Below are 21,260 nucleotides of genomic sequence, written 5' to 3'. Positions count from 1 at the left end.
TAGCGATTTATAGGATTTACCTCTATTACCCCTATTGGGCCCCGCCCCTCCTGCCCCCAGGGAGTCAGGGTCACCATTTATGCAAAATCTAATCCCCTTCCCCTAAGGAAGTTTCTGGCCAATTTTGGTTGCAATCCATGCTGAACTCTAGGACAAGTAGCGATTTATAGGATTTACCTCTATTACCCCTATTGGGCCCCGCCCCTCCTGCCCCCAGGGGGGTCAGGGTCACCATTTATGCAAAATCTGATCCCCTTCCCCTAAGGAAGTTTCTGGCCAAATTTGGTTGCAATCCATGCAGAAATCTAGGACAAGTAGCGATTTATAGGATTTACCTCTATTACCCCTATTGGGCCCCGCCCCTCCTGCCCCAGGGGGGTCAGGGTCACCATTTATGCAAAATCTGATCCCCTTCCCCTAAGGAAGTTTCTGGCCAAATTTGGTTGCAATCCATGCAGAACTCTAGGACAAGTAGCGATTTATAGGATTTACCTCTATTACCCCTATTGGGCCCCGCCCCTCCTGCCCCAGGGGGGTCAGGGTCACCATTTATGCAAAATCTGATCCCCTTCCCCTAAGGAAGTTTCTGACCAAATTTGGTTAAAATCCATGCAGAACTCTAGGACAAGTAGCGATTTAAGGGAAATGTTGACGGACGGACGACGGACGGACGGACGACGGACGACGCGCCATGGCAATAGCTCACCGGCCCTTCGGGCCAGGTGAGCTAAAAACACCTTATAAATCAGGTCTCAAATAGAACTCTTTTTGGTTACCAAGTACAATGGCATTGCAAGAGGTTTACATTAACTTTTGTCACCTTAAATGACGGTCAAATTCTTTGCAATATGCAAAATCTTGCCATACTAAAGTTTTACATGATATGCTGCATGTGCAGTGCACCCATTTGTATTATACAGTAGTAAGATTTATGAAGCAATAAAGGGGAAAAAATGCTTATTTCTATTTTTAGTAACAGTAACCTAGTTTCTAACTACAACTGGTATACAATGCAACAATTGAATGTGACTCTGAGAACATGAGAGAAGTTTATACCTTCATAAACTCCATGAACCATTCTCAAATGGGTACAATGATTAATTGTGATCTTGGATCAATACCCTTTTTAGCAAGTTATAGACTTTCAGAAGTTTCAGTACAGTATGGTCTCTTATTTTACACACAAAGAGGCTGTGCTCCACACAACTTTATAGACTTAATGTTTAGTGGCAGTAACAGTGTTGTAAAGGCCACGAACCATTGGATCCTCGGTGGTAGTTTTACATCAGTATTGATGTATTGGAAGGCTTTGTGTATTGTAGGTAAACTGAGAGAGTTTGCACTGAAGTGTATAACAATACCCTGTGTGTCTCTATAAACATTAGCTAGGACTGAGTTAAGGTTCCCTTCTCCCTGTTTAAATGTTGTAACAAACAGAAAAGTGTGGTCAATTATTACAACTATCCGGCTGCACTTATTTTATATACATGTATATGTTTTTGCCAAACTATTAATATTTCCAGTTCAATTTTTATACAGCTGCCACCTCATTTAGAATGTTTTTTACATGGATATATGTCATGACAGAGTGTTATTATAGCAACTTATAGATATAAGAGTAACTTGGATCAGTATCAATCTTTACTTAGTAAGTGAAGTAATATATAACAGACCCATAAGCCTCGGTAATTTGATAATTAGCCTTTATTCACTACACCTATCAGCCCCTGAACATAAGGTCACGCAATAAATATGTATTTATGTTTATGCAAGGGGACAACACCACCCTCCCTGAGATAAATAGACAACATCCCCCTCCCCGAGATATATAGACAACATCCCCTATCCAAGATCTAGAGACAACATCCTCAACTCTAAGATCTAGAGACAACATCCCCCGCCCAATGATCTAGAGACAACATCCCCCTCCCTGAGATCTAGAGACAACATCCCCCTCCCTAAGATCTAGAGACAACATCCCCCTCCCTAAGATCTAGAGACAACATCCCCCGCCCTGAGATCTAGAGACAACATCCCCCTCCCTGAAATCTAGAGACAACATCCCCCTCCCTAAGATCTAGAGACAACATCCCCTCCCTGAGATAAATAGACAACATCCCCCTCCCCGAGATCTAGAGACAACATCCCCCTCCCTAAGATCTAGAGACAACATCCCCCTGACTAAGATCTAGAGACAACATCCCCTGACTAAGATCTAGAGACAACATCCCCCTGACTAAGATCTAGAGACAACATCCCCTGACTAAGATCTAGAGACAATTAACATCCCCCTCCCTAAGATCTAGAGACAACACCCCCTGACTAAGATTTAGAGACAGCATCCCCCTGACTAAGATCTAGAGACAACATCCCCCTGACTAAGATCTAGAGACAACATCCCCCTCCCCGAGATCTAGAGACAACATCCCCCTGACTAAGATCTAGAGACAACATTCCCTGACTAAGATCTAGAGACAACATCCCCCTCCCCGAGATCAAGAGACAACACCCCCTGACTAAGATCTAGAGACAACATTCCCTGACTAAGATCTAGAGACAACATCCCCCTGACTAAGATCTAGAGACAACATCCCCTGACTAAGATCTAGAGACAACATCCCCCTGACTAAGATCTAGAGACAACATCCCCCTGACTAAGATCTAGAGACAACATTCCCCTGATTAAGATCTAGAGACAACATCCCCTGACTAAGATTTAGAGACAACATCCCCCTGACTAAGATCTAGAGACAAAATCCCCTGACTAAGATCTAGAGACAACATCCCCCTGACTAAGATCTAGAGACAACATCCCCCTGACTAAGATCTAGAGACAACATCCCCTGACTAAGATCTAGAGACAACACCCCCTGACTAAGATCTAGAGACAACATCCCCTGACTAAGATCTAGAGACAACATCCCCCTCCCTGAGATCAAGAGACAACATCCCCTGACTAAGATCTAGAGACAACATTCCCTGACTAAGATCTAGAGACAACATCCCCCTGACTAAGATCTAGAGACAACATCCCCCTGACTAAGATCTAGAGACAATTAACATCCCCCTCCCCGAGATCTAGAGACAACACCCCCCTGACTAAGATCTAGAGACAACACCCCCTGACTAAGATCTAGAGACAACATCCCCCTCCCCGAGATCTAGAGACAACATCCCCCTGACTAAGATCTAGAGACAACATCCCCCTGACTAAGATCTAGAGACAACATTCCCCTGATTAAGATCTAGAGACAACATCCCCTGACTAAGATTTAGAGACAACATCCCCCTGACTAAGATCTAGAGACAACATTCCCCTGATTAAGATCTAGAGACAACATCCCCTGACTAAGATTTAGAGACAATTAACATCCCCCTCCCTAAGATCTAGAGACAACACCCCCTCCCCGAGCTTTATAGAGACAACATCTCCCTTCCTGAGATATTTAGACAACATCACCATCAAGATCTATAGAGACAACATCCCCCTCCCCGAGATCTAGAGACAACACCGGTACCCCCCCTCCCCGAGATCTGGAAACAACATCCATCTCCCCAAGATCTATAGAGACAACACACCTCTCTCTGAGATCTTAACTAAGATTTATTTGGATCAATCAGGAGGTCTTTGGTTCAAATCCAGCCAGGATTTTATTTTTGTTGCAGTGAATTATTTGATCTTAGATAATTATGATCATGCATGCAGCCAACCTAGGAATGTTTTGGTAATACAGAGGACCAGATAAAACCTGCTGAATAGGGTATCTTATTAGCCTTCTGTGACATATAATTGAAGATAGTTCTTGAAGTCCTTTTTCAGGAACTTTACATAAGTATACTGTTAACAAAATTACCAGTCCTTAATTTCCATATGAATGCATATTTTTTCAATTCCTTTAGAGACAAATTTTATAATTGGTTTAACTGTCAAGGTCTTAAACGGTCTTATTCATGAAAAAAAAACTGAAGTACTCCAGTACTATATATTATGCTGTAAAAAAATTAGTCATTTTTCGATTTGTTTACACACTTTGTTTTATGATAGTGATATAATATGGCTTTAATGTTACCTGTAAAAAATTCTGTTTAGAAATATCAATTTGTTATCCTAATAAATACCCCCTCTGAAGGCACTCTGAGCACAATTCTAATGAAAAGTGGTAATTCCCCTCTCTGATAGTGTATTAGGGACCGCAGAATCAAACCAAAAATAGATTCTTGGAAATCCCCTTTTGGGCACAAGATTTCATAGAGAGGTGAATGTTTCGGAGCCTGCTGATTGGGTATCCAGGGTGCATCAGTTTCAAATGTTTAATGTGTGGGTTGGGCAATACATGTAGATGTAAAATATATAAAGAAATTTTAAAATTCTGTCAAGTGTGTGTCTGACAGGGGGAGGTAATCAATATTAGAATTTCATGAATATTTTGGTCAATTTTTGGTGTGGAATTCAACATAAGATGGCGCCCCCCACATAAAAGTTTAGCAAGATGGTAGATCTTTATTTCTTTTTATTCACAGGTATGCGAGATGCCATTCTTCAAAATTAGTGACAGGTGACCAGACTTGAAAACTCCATTTAACCTTGACAGCGGCAAACGTTAATATATCGTATATAGCGAAATCATTTGGTTCTGCGGTCTCTTATGGTCTACCCGGTGTAATGTTTCGTTGCGGACTTATCTCGACTGTCTCTAGACTTTTATTACAGTGTTGAATTATTGATGACACTCTATTACACTTACCATTCTATACAAATACAGTTGACTCTCCGCCCCCAGGTCAAATCCCTCATACATATAAATTTCAAAATTACTTTCTAGTCCCACCCCGGGCACCAATATAACTCGAACCAGCTATCTACGATAAATAAATGTATAAGTGGATATAAACCAAAGTGCTTTCAGTCCCCATCTAACGGCCAACCTCCTGCTTGACTTTAAACTCACTTGTCCCTGGTATGCTAATTTTACAGCTAGAGAAATATTTGTTTTGGTGGTAACCGCTAAGCATTGGGTAGATATGGAATTTAATGTAAGTGATTTAGATAAGCTGTTGATTCAAACTTGATTGTATGTTAAGACTTATACTTGGTATGAAGAGGTGTCATACTAAGCTAAATTGAACTTGAGCTGTGAAAACGTCAATACATGACATATGACTGTTTATCACTTGTGTTAATGGCTGATAACCTTAACAAGCCTTTCTCAGATTTAATTAGGAGAGGGCAAAACACACAGCAAGAGTAAACCTTAGTAAATCTTTGAAGATAGATAAAAAAAAGAAATATATAATAATCTGTAATTCATGCTCAAACTAATTGCCATTTAAAATCATTAGTTACCCTGCTGTAAAAGTTCAATAGGTCAAATTTTAATTGAAAATATAGCAACAAGTTTTGACTGACTTGACAGGTAAATTAAGACCAAACAATACCCAAATAGTGTCAGTGTTTTTTCTGTGGGCCTTACAACAATGAAGGACATTCTCAATGGAAATTGCTTCAAATATAGGCTACTGATCCATATTGATAACATAAATAACATTGTTGAATTAGGTGAGATACTCATGTCCAGTAATAACTCTGCACCTACATGTTTTAATATAATTGTTAAATAGCTTTAAAGAACACAAGGACATAGTCATTCAGATCCCCCGCCAATGGACATATCAAAGCTGAAGTAAGTGTGATTGTGGAGACTTATGTGTATGAAAAAAACCAGGAAAAAATTTCCAAAAAAAGAAAACCTAAAAATAACAAAAGGTACTACTAGACCATAAAATGAATGTGTCTATGAAGTGGAAATATCTCTGCTGGTTTTAGAGTTATGCTCCGGAAATGAACCTGCTACAAAAATATGATATTTTCAGCAATGTTTCTATGGTTACAGAAAAAAGCACAAAAAGTGAAAACCTAAAAATAGCAAAAGGCACTACTAGACCATAAGAACAATGTGTCTATGAAGTTTCATGGAAATATCTCTGCTGGTTTTAGAGTTGTGCTCCGGACACGATTCTTACACAAAAATCTGCCATTTTCAGCAATGTTTCCATGGTTACAGAAAAAAGTACAAAAAGTGAAAACCTTAAAATAGCAAAAGGCACTACTAGACCATAAGACTAATGTGCCTATGGAGTTCCGTGGAAATATCTCTTCTGGTTTTAGAGTTATGCTCTGGAAACGAACCTGGTACAAAAATATGATATTTTCAGCAATGTTTCCATGGTTACGGAAAAAATGCAAAAAATGAAAACCTAAAAATAGCAAAAGGCACTACTAGACCATAAGACCAATTTGTGTATGAAGTTTCGTGGAAATATCTCTACTGGTTTAAGAGTTATGCTCCGGAAACCATTCGTACAGACGGACAGACAGACGGACAGACGGACGGACGGACGGAACCCATTTGTATATCCAACTTCGTTGGGCGGGGGATAAAAATTCTGAACTCCAACTACCCCATTCTATAGATCAATTTACAGAAAAAAAATCCTAAATTACCTGTTTTTATAAATCAAATTAAAGAAAATTTGTTGGTCTAAAATAACACTATTTACATGTATAGGGAACACTATTTACATGTATAGGGAACACTATTTACATGTGTAGGGGGTTGTATTTACAGATGTACTTACTTGGGGCTTCTGGATTTGATATCGTCGTCATCTGACCGGACATTTTGATCATAAGTTGGGCTTTCCGGTCCTTCTCCCTGAAAAATTAGGGTTGACTAATTGTAACTTAAAAGTTTGACACCTGAATTGATGAGTCTTGCAGGAAGAATGCCGACTGAATCTTTAATGTAATGGATAAATGTTGAATTACTGATTTATCTAAAATACCGTTTGACAAGAGAATATATCCAAAGATGAATTACCTTTGATTGAAGGGCCGAACCCGGACGGCAACCTTTACCCTGAAATATAAAAAAAAAGAATAACTAGCTACAGAAACTCCAACCATGATGAAAACCTATTATCAATCTTCAACTTTAAACCAAGCAGATGTATACATGGTATATATTCGAGTCTTGTCCTAGATTTGTATAAACTGCAAACAAAACAAAAGTGATCGATCAACAAGAGTTCCACAGAGGTTCCCATGGATGTGTCCACTCACAACCTCTGTCAATCCAACTTTATATCCACTGGAAGTATCATTTTTTTTATTTTATTAACGTCTCAAACTCCAATTACATAAAATACAATGCATCACATTCAAACAGGTATATATCATAGACCATGTAAGAGCCACTCAATTAATGAATTATTAAGAGACGTTGAATACAGACTATATTTATAAACTCCATAAAATACTTCAATAAAATAGATTAAAATTTTAACAAGACAGTATCTTTATATATGAACATTAGGTACTTTAAAATAGATATAATTAATATACTTAGTATCTTATAAATAAGCAATAGCATGCTTAATATATATCTCTACACTGTATATATGTATATTTATCAATTATCTACTTAAGAATACTACAATTAGTAAATGAAATCTATTTTGTGACATTAGCAAATATATACACAATTTCTAACTATAAGAATTGAATATATAAAAAATAATACGTAAATATAAAAATATACGTAAATAAACTGTACTTTATCATTGTAGAGTACAGTAGTATATACTAAGGTAGTGATGGGTATAAAACAGAGGTCACCAGGCACTGTCAGTAAATAAACACTACATGAAGTTTGGGTTTGAAAGGCCCAAGGAAACCAGAAATATTACAAGGAAATTTAAAAATATGGTAAGTCATTAATATTGACCTTCACACAATCCAATGCAGACATTTGTAATCAGGAAGGACTGCATGAAAACTGAGTTTCATGGGGCCAAATGATGAGATATTTAACATATATAGTTAAAATGACCTTGAACTTTGACTTTCCAACTTAAAAGCTATGCCAAAGGAAAAGCTAATTTAATTTAAATGCATAGTGTCTGCTTGAGACAACATGAAATGACTGTAATCTGACCGTTGGTGTCTTCTTGACATCATCCTAAAATGTCTGTAATCTGACTGTTGGTGTCTCTTGACATCATCCTGAAATGTCTGTAATCTGACTGTTGGTGTCTCCTTGACATCATCCTGAAATGTCTGTAATCTGACTGTTGGTGTCTCCTTGACATCATCCTAAAATGACTGTAATCTGACCGTTGGTGTCTCCTTGACATCATCCTAAAATGTCTGTAATCTGACTGTTGGTGTCTCCTTGACATTATCCTAAAATGACTGTAATCTGACCGTTGGTGTCTCCTTGACATCATCCTAAAATGACTGTAATCTGACCGTTGGTGTCTCCTTGACATCATCCTAAAATGTCTGTAATCTGACCGTTGGTGTCTCCTTGACATCATCCTAAAATGACTGTAATCTGACCGTTGGTGTCTCCTTGACATCATCCTAAAATGTCTGTAATCTGACTGTTGGTGTCTCCTTGACATCATCCTAAAATGTCTGTAATCTGACCGTTGGTGTCTCCTTGACATCATCCTAAAATGACTGTAATCTGACCGTTGGTGTCTCCTTGACATCATCCTAAAATGTCTGTAATCTGACCGTTGGTGTCTCCTTGACATCATCCTAAAATGTCTGTAATCTGACTGTTGGTGTCTCCTTGACATCATATGACTGTGTCCTTAATCAATGACGTTGGTTGTCTCCTTGACATCATCCTAAAATGACTGTAATATGACCGTTAGAGTCTCCATGACATCATCCTAAAATGACTGTAATCTGACCGTTGGTGTCTCCTTGACATCATCCTAAAATGACTGTAATCTGACCGTTGGTGTCTCCTTGACATCATCCTAAAATGTCTGTAATCTGATGTTGGTGTCTCCTTGACATATCCTAAAATGAATCTGACGTTGGGTCTCCTTGACATATCCTAATGTTGTATCTGACGTTGGTGTCTCCTTGACATATCCTAAAATGCTGTAATCTGACGTTTGTTCCTTGATCACCAAAATGACTGTAATCTGACGTCCAAGTCTCCATTGGTTCCTTGACATCATCCTAAAATGACTGTAATCTGACCGTTGTGTCTCCTTGACATCATCCTAAAATGACTGTAATTGACCGTTAGTGTCTCCATGACATCATCCTAAAATGACTGTAATCTGACCGTTGGTGTCTCCTTGACATCATCCTAAAATGACTGTAATCTGACCGTTGGTGTCTCCTTGACATCATCCTAAAATGACTGTAATCTGACCGTTGGTGTCTCCTTGACATCATCCTAAAATGACTGTAATCTGACCGTTGGTGTCTCCTTGAGACATCCTGACTGGTCGTTTAATTGATCCCTTTTAGCACCTGTAGTGGCTACCATACCCGTCCACTACCATACACCCATTTACTGGTAATTCACATAAACAAGACATTTACTGTCTATTAGCAGTTTCCAGAACAAGTAGGGGTAGTTAAGCTTCTTATAAAAACATAATCATCAATATAATACATGTATTGGGCATAACAGACTGAGTCTATGACTTCAGCTTCCTGCCAAGATTTCTTTAATTTTCTTATAATTTCTTTATCACATGAAGTGAAATCATGATTTATCTTGCATGATACAGTGCTGGGGATTGTTCTGTAACACCAAGGCTCAGGTGTGGTTATAATTACAGCAGCCAGATACTCATTAATAATATATTTCAAACTGAACAGAAATGTTGACCATCAACAACAATGGTTTAAGTAATAGCCTAGGCTACTAACAAGTCGCAAAGGGACATTGAATCTGAGGTGGCCAAATTAAAGGAGCCATATAGTTGTTTTAGTAGACAACTATACTTCTGCACATTGATAGCAATTTCAGGAAATGGTATACTAACAAACTTCTTTATTTTTTGCACAGTTGGCCATGAAATTTGCACAAAGTGGAATTATCCAAATTTCCCATGCCAATGACTATAGCGCCACTATATAACTTACACTCACACTTAACAATAAGACTTGAGGGTGCTGCCTAAGTGAGATCAACATAACTAGCTTCTGATGGTAAAAAAAATTCCTAGAAAATTGTTCATTCATTGCACAAGAATGTAACCGAACAACAATATAGGCTATAACACCATATAAGTATTACAGATTTGTACAACCTGGCATCAAATCTTTATAAACAGATGTAAAACCATTCTGATACAGATCCATGAACCTCATAAAGCTGCATGAAAATCTGGAATTATATACTTTGAATTGAATATTGTATAGCTGTAATAAGTTAACTTCAAGGTCAAATGTGCCATGCATGTATACAGTTACTGAGTAAACAGCAGCATTGGAAAATTAATAAGTGTGAAATAACGTTGCATTATAAAGGCAAGAGACATTTTATTGACCATTGTAGTACAACTTCAATAGCACTGTCTGAAACTTCGATAACATGCCAATGTTCCATGGCCATAGGTTTCTTGGAATAATGAGGATATCCTTACCATTGTTTTATAGTGAGGATCGATATCAGGAAATGGTATACACTACACCCCTGATCAAGCAGAGAACAAACTATCATGTGAAAATCAAATTGATTATGGCTGTTTAGTCTTATCCATATTTGATGAACAGGTGCTCTGATCAATCATTGGATCCTGATACTAGCAGGTAAACATCACCATCCATATTCTATAGAAACTTATCCTGCTCTGATGAAATCGTATTTGATCCTTCCATCATATATCCAACGTGATATATCACAATGTATCACCTACATTCTTCCAACTCCACTACTCCAATATACCTGGGCAGTTGCTATTTCCAATCAAATTATCATAATCTACCACCTCTAGAAACTTTCACCTCAACCAGGGTTTTCTCTCTAGTTGTGACTTTGAGGTCCAATGGACTCATACGCTTGAAATTTTAGAGTCCCGATATTATAGGAGTCCATTTTGCTAAATAAAATTTTTGGTGCACGAATGTGTTATACAGAATACTGTAATGACTAAATATCATTTTGGAAAAAAAATGTCAAAGTGGTAATTGTTACTCGTTCATTTGATTGACAAATAACTTTGTAATTTAAATATCTCTCAAATCGAACAGCCTCCCATGATTTTATTTCAGGAGTCCCCAGTCACTTTTTGTGTCAGAGACAACCTGCATCAGGGAAAACCCTGTCGATATGATATGGGCACAGTGGCAAATCTACACAGCTAGGCCTACTATTTTGATAATACTTAAATACTTATCATTAGGACATTTCAATATGTTTTACATATTATTTGATTAACATTTTGTAAATGTACTTTCATTTTTCAAGATCACATTTTTTTGAACATACACATTTGTTGTAATGTTAACTTTTGTATTTTAAATGACACACATACCAGGTATATGTACATGTATACAGTATATGTATCTACATTTGATTATTTCTGTCATCAGGTGATGTTACATGAATTGTACATGTAGATATGGTTTTTTTCAGAATTTATTGGTAAGACGTTTACAATGACTTATAAATAGGCAATAAGGAATCTTAATAAATCTCACATAGAAAAAAAAACAAAAAAACAAAGAGCATGTAGACTAATTTGACGAAAACGTCAATTGAGATTTTCTTGACATGATATGGAAAAGATATTTATGTATTTTTATTACACATTGAAAGTCTTCATAATCTTATTGTACTTAAAATACCGAAAAGGGGCATTCTATAATTGCGTTATGTTAATAGACATAAAGGTTTTACTGTTTCAAATTATCTTTTACTATTCCATTTTTATGTAATCTAAGCGGATATAGTTATAGAACTATGCTACCCTTTTGACTTCCAAGTCGTTCACGATATAACGTAGATCTTGATCGAACTGACAATCAGACCACATACGAGTACCTGTACCCCGGGTGTATTACAGTAATATATCTCTCAGAAAACCCCCTAATGTCCATAAACCTCTCCGGCACTTACCCTTCCTCCGGCATGGCGGTTTTGTAGTGTCACGATGGAAGAAATTAAAGATAAAATCCCATGTTTACATGCAGAAGTTAAATAAAAACCTGTCACCGTTTCGTCACAACACTAAATAACTGTCAGCGACAAGTTAAGCCGTCTGCTAAACAAGTCCACATGGATTTCATACAGGTGAGTTATAGTCTGTTTCAAAATACTCCGCAAAATCTACCCAGCGTTAAATATCACTGGGCTTAACTTTAAGTCATTAATTAATCCTTTTTATGTGTTGAATGGTATCAACAATTAAACTTTTTTTTCTTTATGCCGTGATGATTTAGAAAGCACTCCCGGCCGTGCATCAGTGTTGTCTTACACGTACATGTAATGTCTGAAGTGTATATGGGGTGCGTGTTTTGGGAGGCTGTGGTATATATCACTGAAGCATGCCGCCGAAGACATACAAAGAACGTGCGAGGCACACCCTAATGCTGGGCGATAAGCAAGAGCAGAAACTACCACTTTTATAGACTATATGGTGTGTTTCGACCAATGAACAGAACCCAGAGCTTCACATGGGCGTTCGCTCAACTGAAAACCAAATGTAAGGCGGTGTCAAGAGAGACGTTAGAAAGAAGGAAAAGGAGAAAAGATGAGACCCTAAAAGTTGTCATTTACGATGCTGCCCATGACATAGGGACAGCAGACCTGTACAATTCTAACGCCCTACAAGCCGAGAAAATTGTTAGATGTAACATTGAGCGTCTGCCTACAAATTGCTATAATGACAGAAACAGGAAACTGATTTAGAACGAATATAGATTATTTTTGTATTGTGAAATGGATAAAGTTTGTTTAAATGTTGGATTTAATGGGATTTAATAATTACTTTTCGTGTGTATCCCACTTTCTTGAACAAATATCGAACCGGTCTCGATTTTCATGAAACCATCCTCGATACTCCAGGGGTTACAATTACTGACGTTATATCCACCCCTTCATTACATGTATATCATAGTAAAGCTGGAAGCAACAGAACAGAACATGTAATATTTTGATATACATCAACATAATCCTATGACGGTACAATGTGGTTGACTTGGTGCCTTTGAAGTTCGGCGTCTCTCTCTCTCTCTCTCTCTCTCTCTGTTATAGTTTTCAAAAACAGTCTTTGCAGGCCTGTGAATCAGTGATTGGTCAGATTTTTTTCTTCTGATCTGCCTTCGGTTTTACTATGAGATAGTCCAGGGGAAGGTAACGACAGTAATAACCCCTGGGGTATCAAGGATATCATGAACCTACGGTAACTATTCTGTCGATTTTTCGGCTAACCGCGGTTGATATACACTGTCCTCCAAAAGTTTTGTTACATATGCATTTTAACAACTATCCATAAAGTACGAAAATTTGTAAACCTTGTTATTACAAGCATCAGTATATACTATCTATCATCTAATTTATCTTCTCTAACTCGTTTTCTAAAAGAGATAAATTGTCAGCAAATTTTATCATATGTAACAGAACTTTTGGAGGGCAGTGCATATATATACACACACACATCATCAATTAAAATAGTATATGTCATAGTTCTGCGACATAGAATTGTTTCACTGACACTGACAAACCAGTATGTGGTCGGGACAGACTTAGAGGACAATTAAGCCAGCCAGGTGTAAAAATTCGTAAAGCGGACGGTACGGAGAGCGACATAGAAGTGTAAAAATACATGTTCTGCCAATTGTTTCACTGACAAACCATATGTGGTCGGGACAGACTTAGAGGACGCCAGTGTAAAAATAACGATGTGGCCCGCCTGTTGCCCCCAGTGTACACCGCCATGCAGGTACTTATAGGTAGATGTGACCCGGACTGTACCCGTAATAAAATTGAAACTGACTATAGCTTTTAAATTCCTGTTGCTATTATAATGGCGATGTAAACAATACACTTTTTATTGATGGCAACGTGCCTGGTCGATACACCTAAACTATCGAAGAGTCCGGCGAGGCTGTCATCAACTGACGATTATATTTCCATTAACCATATTTGGAATAAGTGTAATTTGATAATAACACTTTCACTGAGTGAAACAAACAAGAACACAAACATTGTATGCGTACATGTACAATGTACATTGTATGTACTACATGGACATGTACATATGTATAAAAATGTATACATTTTACTTTTGAAAATATAGTCGAATTTCCATTATACGACATAGCACATGGGCATTTTTTCACATTGCTGGAAATTGCATTAAATCGTTAGCAGCCTGTATGGAAACAAATAGATGAAAAATTACCACCGATATGCAAAATGATTGAAGGGAAGTAACTCTTACAACATGTGAACAGACAGCATGTTATTTTTTTGATGAAGCTAAGCCTGGTGTAGTAGCTGCTGGCTACCTAAATACATACTAATTGTAATGATATATCTATATTGATATCTATCAGAGATATAAGTAAAGAAGAGCGCGTTGCCCAAATATTTAAACACGACGGCATTGACCAGACCATTTGGCTTTTGTCTCACTCTATAAACCGAATAACACAAGCCATTTCGACAAACCTTTTATGAGTGAAACGATATTTTTTATGCTTATGATTCAGGGGCGTAGGAAGCGGAGGAGGAGGGGGGGGGCAGGACGGGGTGGCAAACATGTCTTTTTGCCCCCCCCCCCCCCCCCCCCCCCATTTTCGCCGAAATTTTTTTTGAAATTTTCTAAAAATGCTATTTGAAAGAAAAAGGGTCCTCCTGCACATTTTTCGTACTTCATTCTAGAAAATTTTCTGCTGCGCGGCGAATTTCCTAATACATATTGTCAAACCTTAAATAGTAAAAATTCAATACACACGAACTAGACTAAAAATGTCGATCAAGGGATTCTATGTACTATTTAAATAAAATGTCTCTTAAAACATCAATTTGTTTATGTTTTAATGAGACAATTAATTCATTTTTTATGTTACATAACAATGTGCCGATGGTGTGAAGCCAGTATATTCAGATCGAGTAGGGTTGCATAATGTTATGACGACACAATTGTCATTTCTAAATGCAGGTAGCTTTAAATCGAAAAATTACCATGTTAAGAACGCTTTATAATCTTTAAAATACATCGTAAAACTCATCTAAGCCATTCTAAATCGTAATTTTTTCCGGGGGAGACCCCCGGACCCCCAAAACACCAAAATCTTGCGCGTTCGGGCGATCGCAAATTCATCAAAACTCATTTAAGCTATTCTAAATTCTAATATTTTCCCCGAGGGAGGCCCCGGCCCCCCAAAAAACACCTAAATCTCGTGCTTTAGGCGCTCGCAATATCATCAAAATACATTGTAAAACTCATCTCAGCGATTCTAAATTACAATATTTTTTCCACGGGGGTCACCCTCAGAGCCCTAAAACACCAAAATCTCGCGCCTTCGGCGCTCACACGCTAATTTGGCCAGTTTGCGTATTCGTGAATTTCCTTTTAGCGACCCCACTGTCTATAACAAGGATTAAATTTAATGATATATGAAAAATGCACATAAGGCATATATGGTTGGGAGTTGAATTAATCAATCTCCTCCTGTTGGTGGGGGGGGGGGGGGGGGGGTACAAAATATTGAGGACCTTTGCCCCCCCCCCCCCCTTACGTTTCATCTTCCTACGCCACTGTGATCCTATAGGCCGATAGAGCGGTAGAATTCACGGTATGTGTTTCATTTTGGTCCATACACCACACAGTTACCAATTACGTATTCAGTCGATTGAATTATCACAGAATTTCAATTACTGATATTAGTAAGAAAATCATGATCAGTTGCTTCATGTTTTTTTATTTTATTTTTTGAATTTTATTTCGGGTGTCTTATATACTTATTTTCTCTCTCTATTCCCCTCTCTCTTTATGTTCGTGCATATTGCAGGGATTACAATTCAACTTTATTGCTTTCTTGCTTACTTGCATCACATACAAAAAGGATCGATATTGTTCTCACTGTAGAGTTAACGGAACACTTAAACACTGAAGTGGTTTTCATCCTCAATGTCATTACAACATTGCATAACCACAGAGGAGGGGGAATCTTTTTTACCTTACCCGCCTCGACTTCTAAACTGTGGTTAATAATTCACAGGTTTACGAATGGATATGGAGTTTATGTTAACAGACGTTCTCGTTAAGAGCAGAATCCTATTGTGTAGTAAAGCACGGGGAATTACCGGGTATATAAACATAGACGAAGTTGAATGAGGATAAACCTACTGAATGAGATGCCTAGAAGTATCAAAAATAAAATTTGAGTTTGAATCCATCATCACTATGAGACTTTTGTTTGATCACTTTGTCGTGTATGTCCATTTTGTCAATCAGTGCCATGGGGACAGAAATTGTTTTGGTAGTTCCATTAAAAGTAGGATTATTTTGTTAGGCAAATGAAATCTGCGTTACGGATGTCCACTCTCCATTTACAAATACGACTTTACACGGAAATTGAGATCCAAAAGTGCCAACAATCTCGACATAACGAACCAAGGACGTATAAATCCTTGTAACGTACTAACTGTGTATTTTCCTGAACCAATATACTTTGTCCGAATATTAAAGGATCCCGGGTGAGTCCCGGGGTCTCACACTATACAAACCCATCGCGATTTCTGTAAAAAGGACACGTGGAAGGCTAGGATACTCTACAACATGATGTCGCCCATTTTAAACCTTTTTCAAACCGCCGTATTTCTCCAACTTTTCAGTGGAACGCAGTTGCATATAATGGAACCCCTGGTTCGTACTGGAACAGCTGGAATATTCGGCTATAGAACCTCGAATTCTCGAAGCTTTTGTTTGTTTGTTTGTTTGATTAATTAACGTCCTATTAACAGCTATGGTCATGTAAGGACGGCCTCCCATGTATGCGTTGTGTTGCGTGTGTGTTGTGCGAGGTGCGTGTTTTGGGAGACTGCGGTATGCTCATGTTGTGTCTTCTTGTATAGTGGAACTATTGCCCTTTTTATAGTGCTATATCACTGAAGCATGCCGCCGAAGACACCAAGCAACCCCACCCGGTCACATTATACTGACAACGGGCGAACCAGTCGTCCCACTCCCTGTGTGCTGAGCGCTAAGCAGGAGCAGAAACTGAAACTACCACTTTTATAGACTTTGGTGTGTCTCGGCCAGGGGACAGAACCCAGAGCCTTCCTCAAAGGGGCGAACGCTCAACTCAAGGCCAAAAGTGAGGCGGTGCCAAGGGAGGCATTAGGGAAGATAAAGTCAGTTAGGAAGAAGAGAAAAGATGAAGCAAGCTTATTAGTTCTACAACTTAAAGATGCTCCACCGCCGACAGAGCATAAATGATATTCATCATTTGAACAATAATTAGTGTTTAATCGTGTATATATATGCCTAATTAACACAAAAACTAACATAATTTGTTTTGCCTTTGGTGCATGCGCAATCGTTACTTCATTCTATATAAGATATAGTGCCACGGAATTTTTTCGGATTGCAATTAATTAGTTTTCATATTTTTAACTTAAGTAAAATTAGAAGCTCAAACTTTTCAATGGTGGTAATGGTGTAAAGTAAGTAACTTTTTTAACTGAAGAAAAATACAAAATCGTCTGCTCCTGTTTTTGATAGTGTAAAAAAAACATTTGTCAGCGGTGGAGCATCTTTAAAGGCCCACTACCTTTCCGGAGCAAAATTTAAAGGTTTCTTAAAAACATTAATAACAAAAGAAAATATATATCGATGGCTTAAGATGAGGTTATAACACCAAACATATGTAAGATTTCCTGTCTAATGTACGATAACAGTGGAGATTCATTTCGCTGTTTTGCCGTCTGCCGCTGTGATAGTCAACTACCGCGCGGCATTTAGCACGACGGCGGGAAACATAAAACGACCCGCGTTATGAAAATTAACAATTTATTTATTCTAATTAAACAGTTTTGAAGGTGATGATAAGTGTGCTAGTAAACGCATAGTTAATAACTTCTGCGACTCTACAAAATTATTGATCTCGTTTTACATTCCTATTTCAAAAATTAAAAGCCATTTCGGAAAGGTAGTGGCCCTTTAACAGTTGTTTCATTTTTATGTTTATTATTAAGAATTTATTGCAGATTTAGGCTGTGATTTCAAAACAACCACTGCAAGAAAAAAAACTAGAGAGAAATAAACCTATGATTGCTATGATTCTCGGTATCCAATAATCAGTATCCACTAGAAATTAACAGATAGTGTACATGTAACGGTTTTTCTTAATAAAGTGTATATGTAGGATATGTATACATGTATTCTATCGGTACTAATTATATACGTGCATAAATATTCTATCGGTACCAAATAAAGCTGGTACTCGGGATACTCCGTCAGAATATCAATCACGTTGAAGTCATGTAGGCGATAAACAGTTCCAGAGTCACTAGGTACATGTATAAGGCTCTCGATTCTTTGAGAAACTCTCTCGAAAATGGTGTTTTTCAAAAAGTCCAAGACAATAGTTATAACCATGTATGTATCCTGTATCTAAAACAAACATAACATTTCAGTATTCATGCGGCATCGGTTTGTATTTGTAAGAAAATAAAAATCGCACATTAAAATTGAAATATAGAAACTTACTGCATGTTCCGTTTGGAGGCTGGTTTCGTGTATTCCATGTCTGTGGAGGGCTTCAGCACGTTCGGTGGTCTTAGCCAGCTGGTTCTAACTGTATGTTCTAATATAAAGACGGTTATCACAAGGAAATGCGTGAATAATTAATTACAGTGCCTTAGAGGACAAGCTGGTCAATCTTACACTAGCATGGAGAGTGTGCATATCAAAATTAGGTCCATACGAACCATCGCCCGGCCAGAAATGCACCCGATGACCTGGTGCAGGAAATATTTCTGAATCTTAAACATAGGCAACATAAGCTACTCTGAATCTTAAACATAGGCAACATTTTAGCTCAGATTTAAATCTATCAAATATATCTGACATTAATGGCCCTATTTAGCCATTGAAAGGCGTGATTTATTTGGATTAAAATCATCTAGCGATTAAAAAAAAATGTCAAGACGCAATGTGTCAGTTCCCATTGACGAAATACGAAACTATTTTATATCACCCAAATATTAATTTTATTGATCGTTATTCACACTGTCTGGTTGTTAATAGCCTGACTAAGGTATTTAAATAGGGACATTATGATACTTTTATCTGTGATATTGAAGCACAATCACGTTTTTATTATCAAGTCTATCGTTCAGAATCTCATCTTCTGTCTCGGTAGCGTCCGTGTGTGTGCGGGACAGGTTTGTGCCGAACCGTACTTTTGAACCGGATATTTTCACGCTAGAAATGTTCGTTTAAATTTATGTGTTATTTTAATGAACATTTGAAATGGTAGTAATTAATCAATACCGTAGGACATATTTGAGTGGATTTAAGCGGTAATTAGCAGAGACATAGATGATTTAATTATCTATGTACTTAGCATACTTCGGAACACTTATATCCTAATTTAGTTACATTTGACACTCTAAACTGCAGTTTGTCTACTAGTGAACTCCCCAGTTAAAAGAAATGTGCATGCAAGTTCAACTTAAAACCTAAAATGAATAAGTTTTACAGTGAGCCCCACAGGTTGAATGAGTATTACTTTTATAAGTGAACACCTGGGGTTAAGTGAGTAAGCTGTAAAAGAAATATCTTTGATATTTGAAAGTACGTAATGTCTACCATGTATGTTATTGCTGGGCTTAATCACCCAGATACAGGCCCTCCGAATTTCTTGCTTTGCTCAATGTCATTTTTGTTCCGACTTCCCATGTGAGTGCTGCCCCTCTATCTGTGATCACGACTTTAAGTGATTTGGAAGACTGTTTCTTGTCTCCTAGCATTTTATCAATGCCGTTATTTCTGCACATCTATATTATGTTTATATGATTTGGGAAACTGTGATTTTTCATTAGTTTTTTTCGTTTGCTTGCATACATGTAGTACTGAACATCCTTGATGCACCAGGGTTACTATCACTGAAGCTATATCCATCCCTAGACTGTCTAATATAGCAAAAGTGGAGGCATTTCAGTAAAAAAGACTAACCAATTACAGGTCTGCAGATATTTCCTTTGAGAGCGACACCTGACTTCAAAGCAACCCAATCAACCACAGAGTACCATTATGTGATTGTTTTGTTATACATCAACAGATCAAATTCAGCTGAAATTACCTGTGTCTTCTTTTACCTCCATTTTTACTATGAGATATTTCAGGTGTGGATATGACATCAGTGATAGTAACCCCTGGAGCAACGAGGATGTGTACTGAACAAATTCCATATTTATAGTGCTATTTCAATGACCCAAACCACTACAGAAATGACACCTCCCAGAATGAGACTGTATATGTGTGGGTGAACCCAGCAGTCCTTTGAGTGACAAAGCTGATACACAAAGACCAACACATGATTTCTAACAAGTGAGTTTTATTTCTAGTTGGCTGAAACATGACGAAGCTAACATGAATTGAGTGTCTGTAAATAGCACCTAAAACAAAATACACAGGTGACCCGTGGCTGCATGATTTGGCCTGTCATAAAATAATCTGTCCTCAGAGTGTCATAAAATAATCCTATTAAAAATCTTCTTATATACATACAAAACTTATAAATATACTAAAATAATGGACTGTAGCCAATTATCTCCCTTTGAACACAACTGACAATATTTTCTAGAGAATTATTTTTCTTATTAGATAAGTTACCTCCCTTACACATATTGTAGTGAGATATTCTATTTTTGCATATCACAGAGTTATCTGCCCTTGTGAGAAAGCATTGTTTATAATGTCATCAGTTGTGTGAAAAATATGTCATTTTCTCTGAATACTCACACACATGTTATAATCAATATCTCCATGCAAGGGCAGATAACTGTAAAATACCAATGCAGAATAGACTCCATTAGAATCAGATTTCCTGTATAAAAAGCTACAAGACTTTACACCTAGCCATGTAATCTATCGCATGAGATGACACAAAAATACATACTCTAGCTTCATAAGATCAGTAAAGATGAAAAACTCTAAATGTTACAAATTCTTTGACGACGATTTTGTAACTGAAATGGAAGAAAAAAATACTTTGCACAACACACAACACCTGTATAAAATACAATAACCTGTCAACTTTGTATCTCATACCTTTCTATATTGGTCACTATAGATAATACACTATGTTGTAGAGTTAAATATATGGTATAAACATGAACTGAGCTCATGGCAGTAAAACTTACATATAGCAATGAATATTTACAATCACATGTAGAAAATAAAAAAGTATAATTTTATTTGCC

The 21,260-nt window shown here is 37.4% G+C and overlaps 1 protein-coding gene across 9 annotated transcripts in view; it reads right to left on the bottom strand.

The window, feature by feature from the left end:
- The window catches only part of LOC138315131 (kinesin-like protein KIF28), a 64,856-nt gene extending 52,756 nt beyond the window's left edge, over nucleotides 1–12,100 (bottom strand). For all 9 annotated transcript variants that reach the window (XM_069255907.1, XM_069255904.1, XM_069255910.1 and 6 more), the window contains exons 1-3: nucleotides 11,937–12,100; nucleotides 6,879–6,917; nucleotides 6,637–6,713 (exon numbers count right to left, since the gene is read on the bottom strand). In XM_069255907.1, the coding sequence (XP_069112008.1) occupies nucleotides 6,637–6,713; nucleotides 6,879–6,917; nucleotides 11,937–11,950 (130 nt within the window). In that variant the 5' untranslated portion in view covers nucleotides 11,951–12,100. The remainder of the gene's footprint in view (nucleotides 1–6,636; nucleotides 6,714–6,878; nucleotides 6,918–11,936) is intronic.
- Between the last annotated feature and the right edge of the window lie 9,160 nt (nucleotides 12,101–21,260).

Source organism: Argopecten irradians, chromosome 2, assembly GCF_041381155.1.
Source record: "Argopecten irradians isolate NY chromosome 2, Ai_NY, whole genome shotgun sequence".
Lineage (NCBI taxonomy): Eukaryota > Metazoa > Mollusca > Bivalvia > Pectinida > Pectinidae > Argopecten > Argopecten irradians.
The sequence above is the reverse complement of the archived record's forward strand: the minus strand, read 5'-3'. Positions and strand labels throughout refer to the sequence as shown.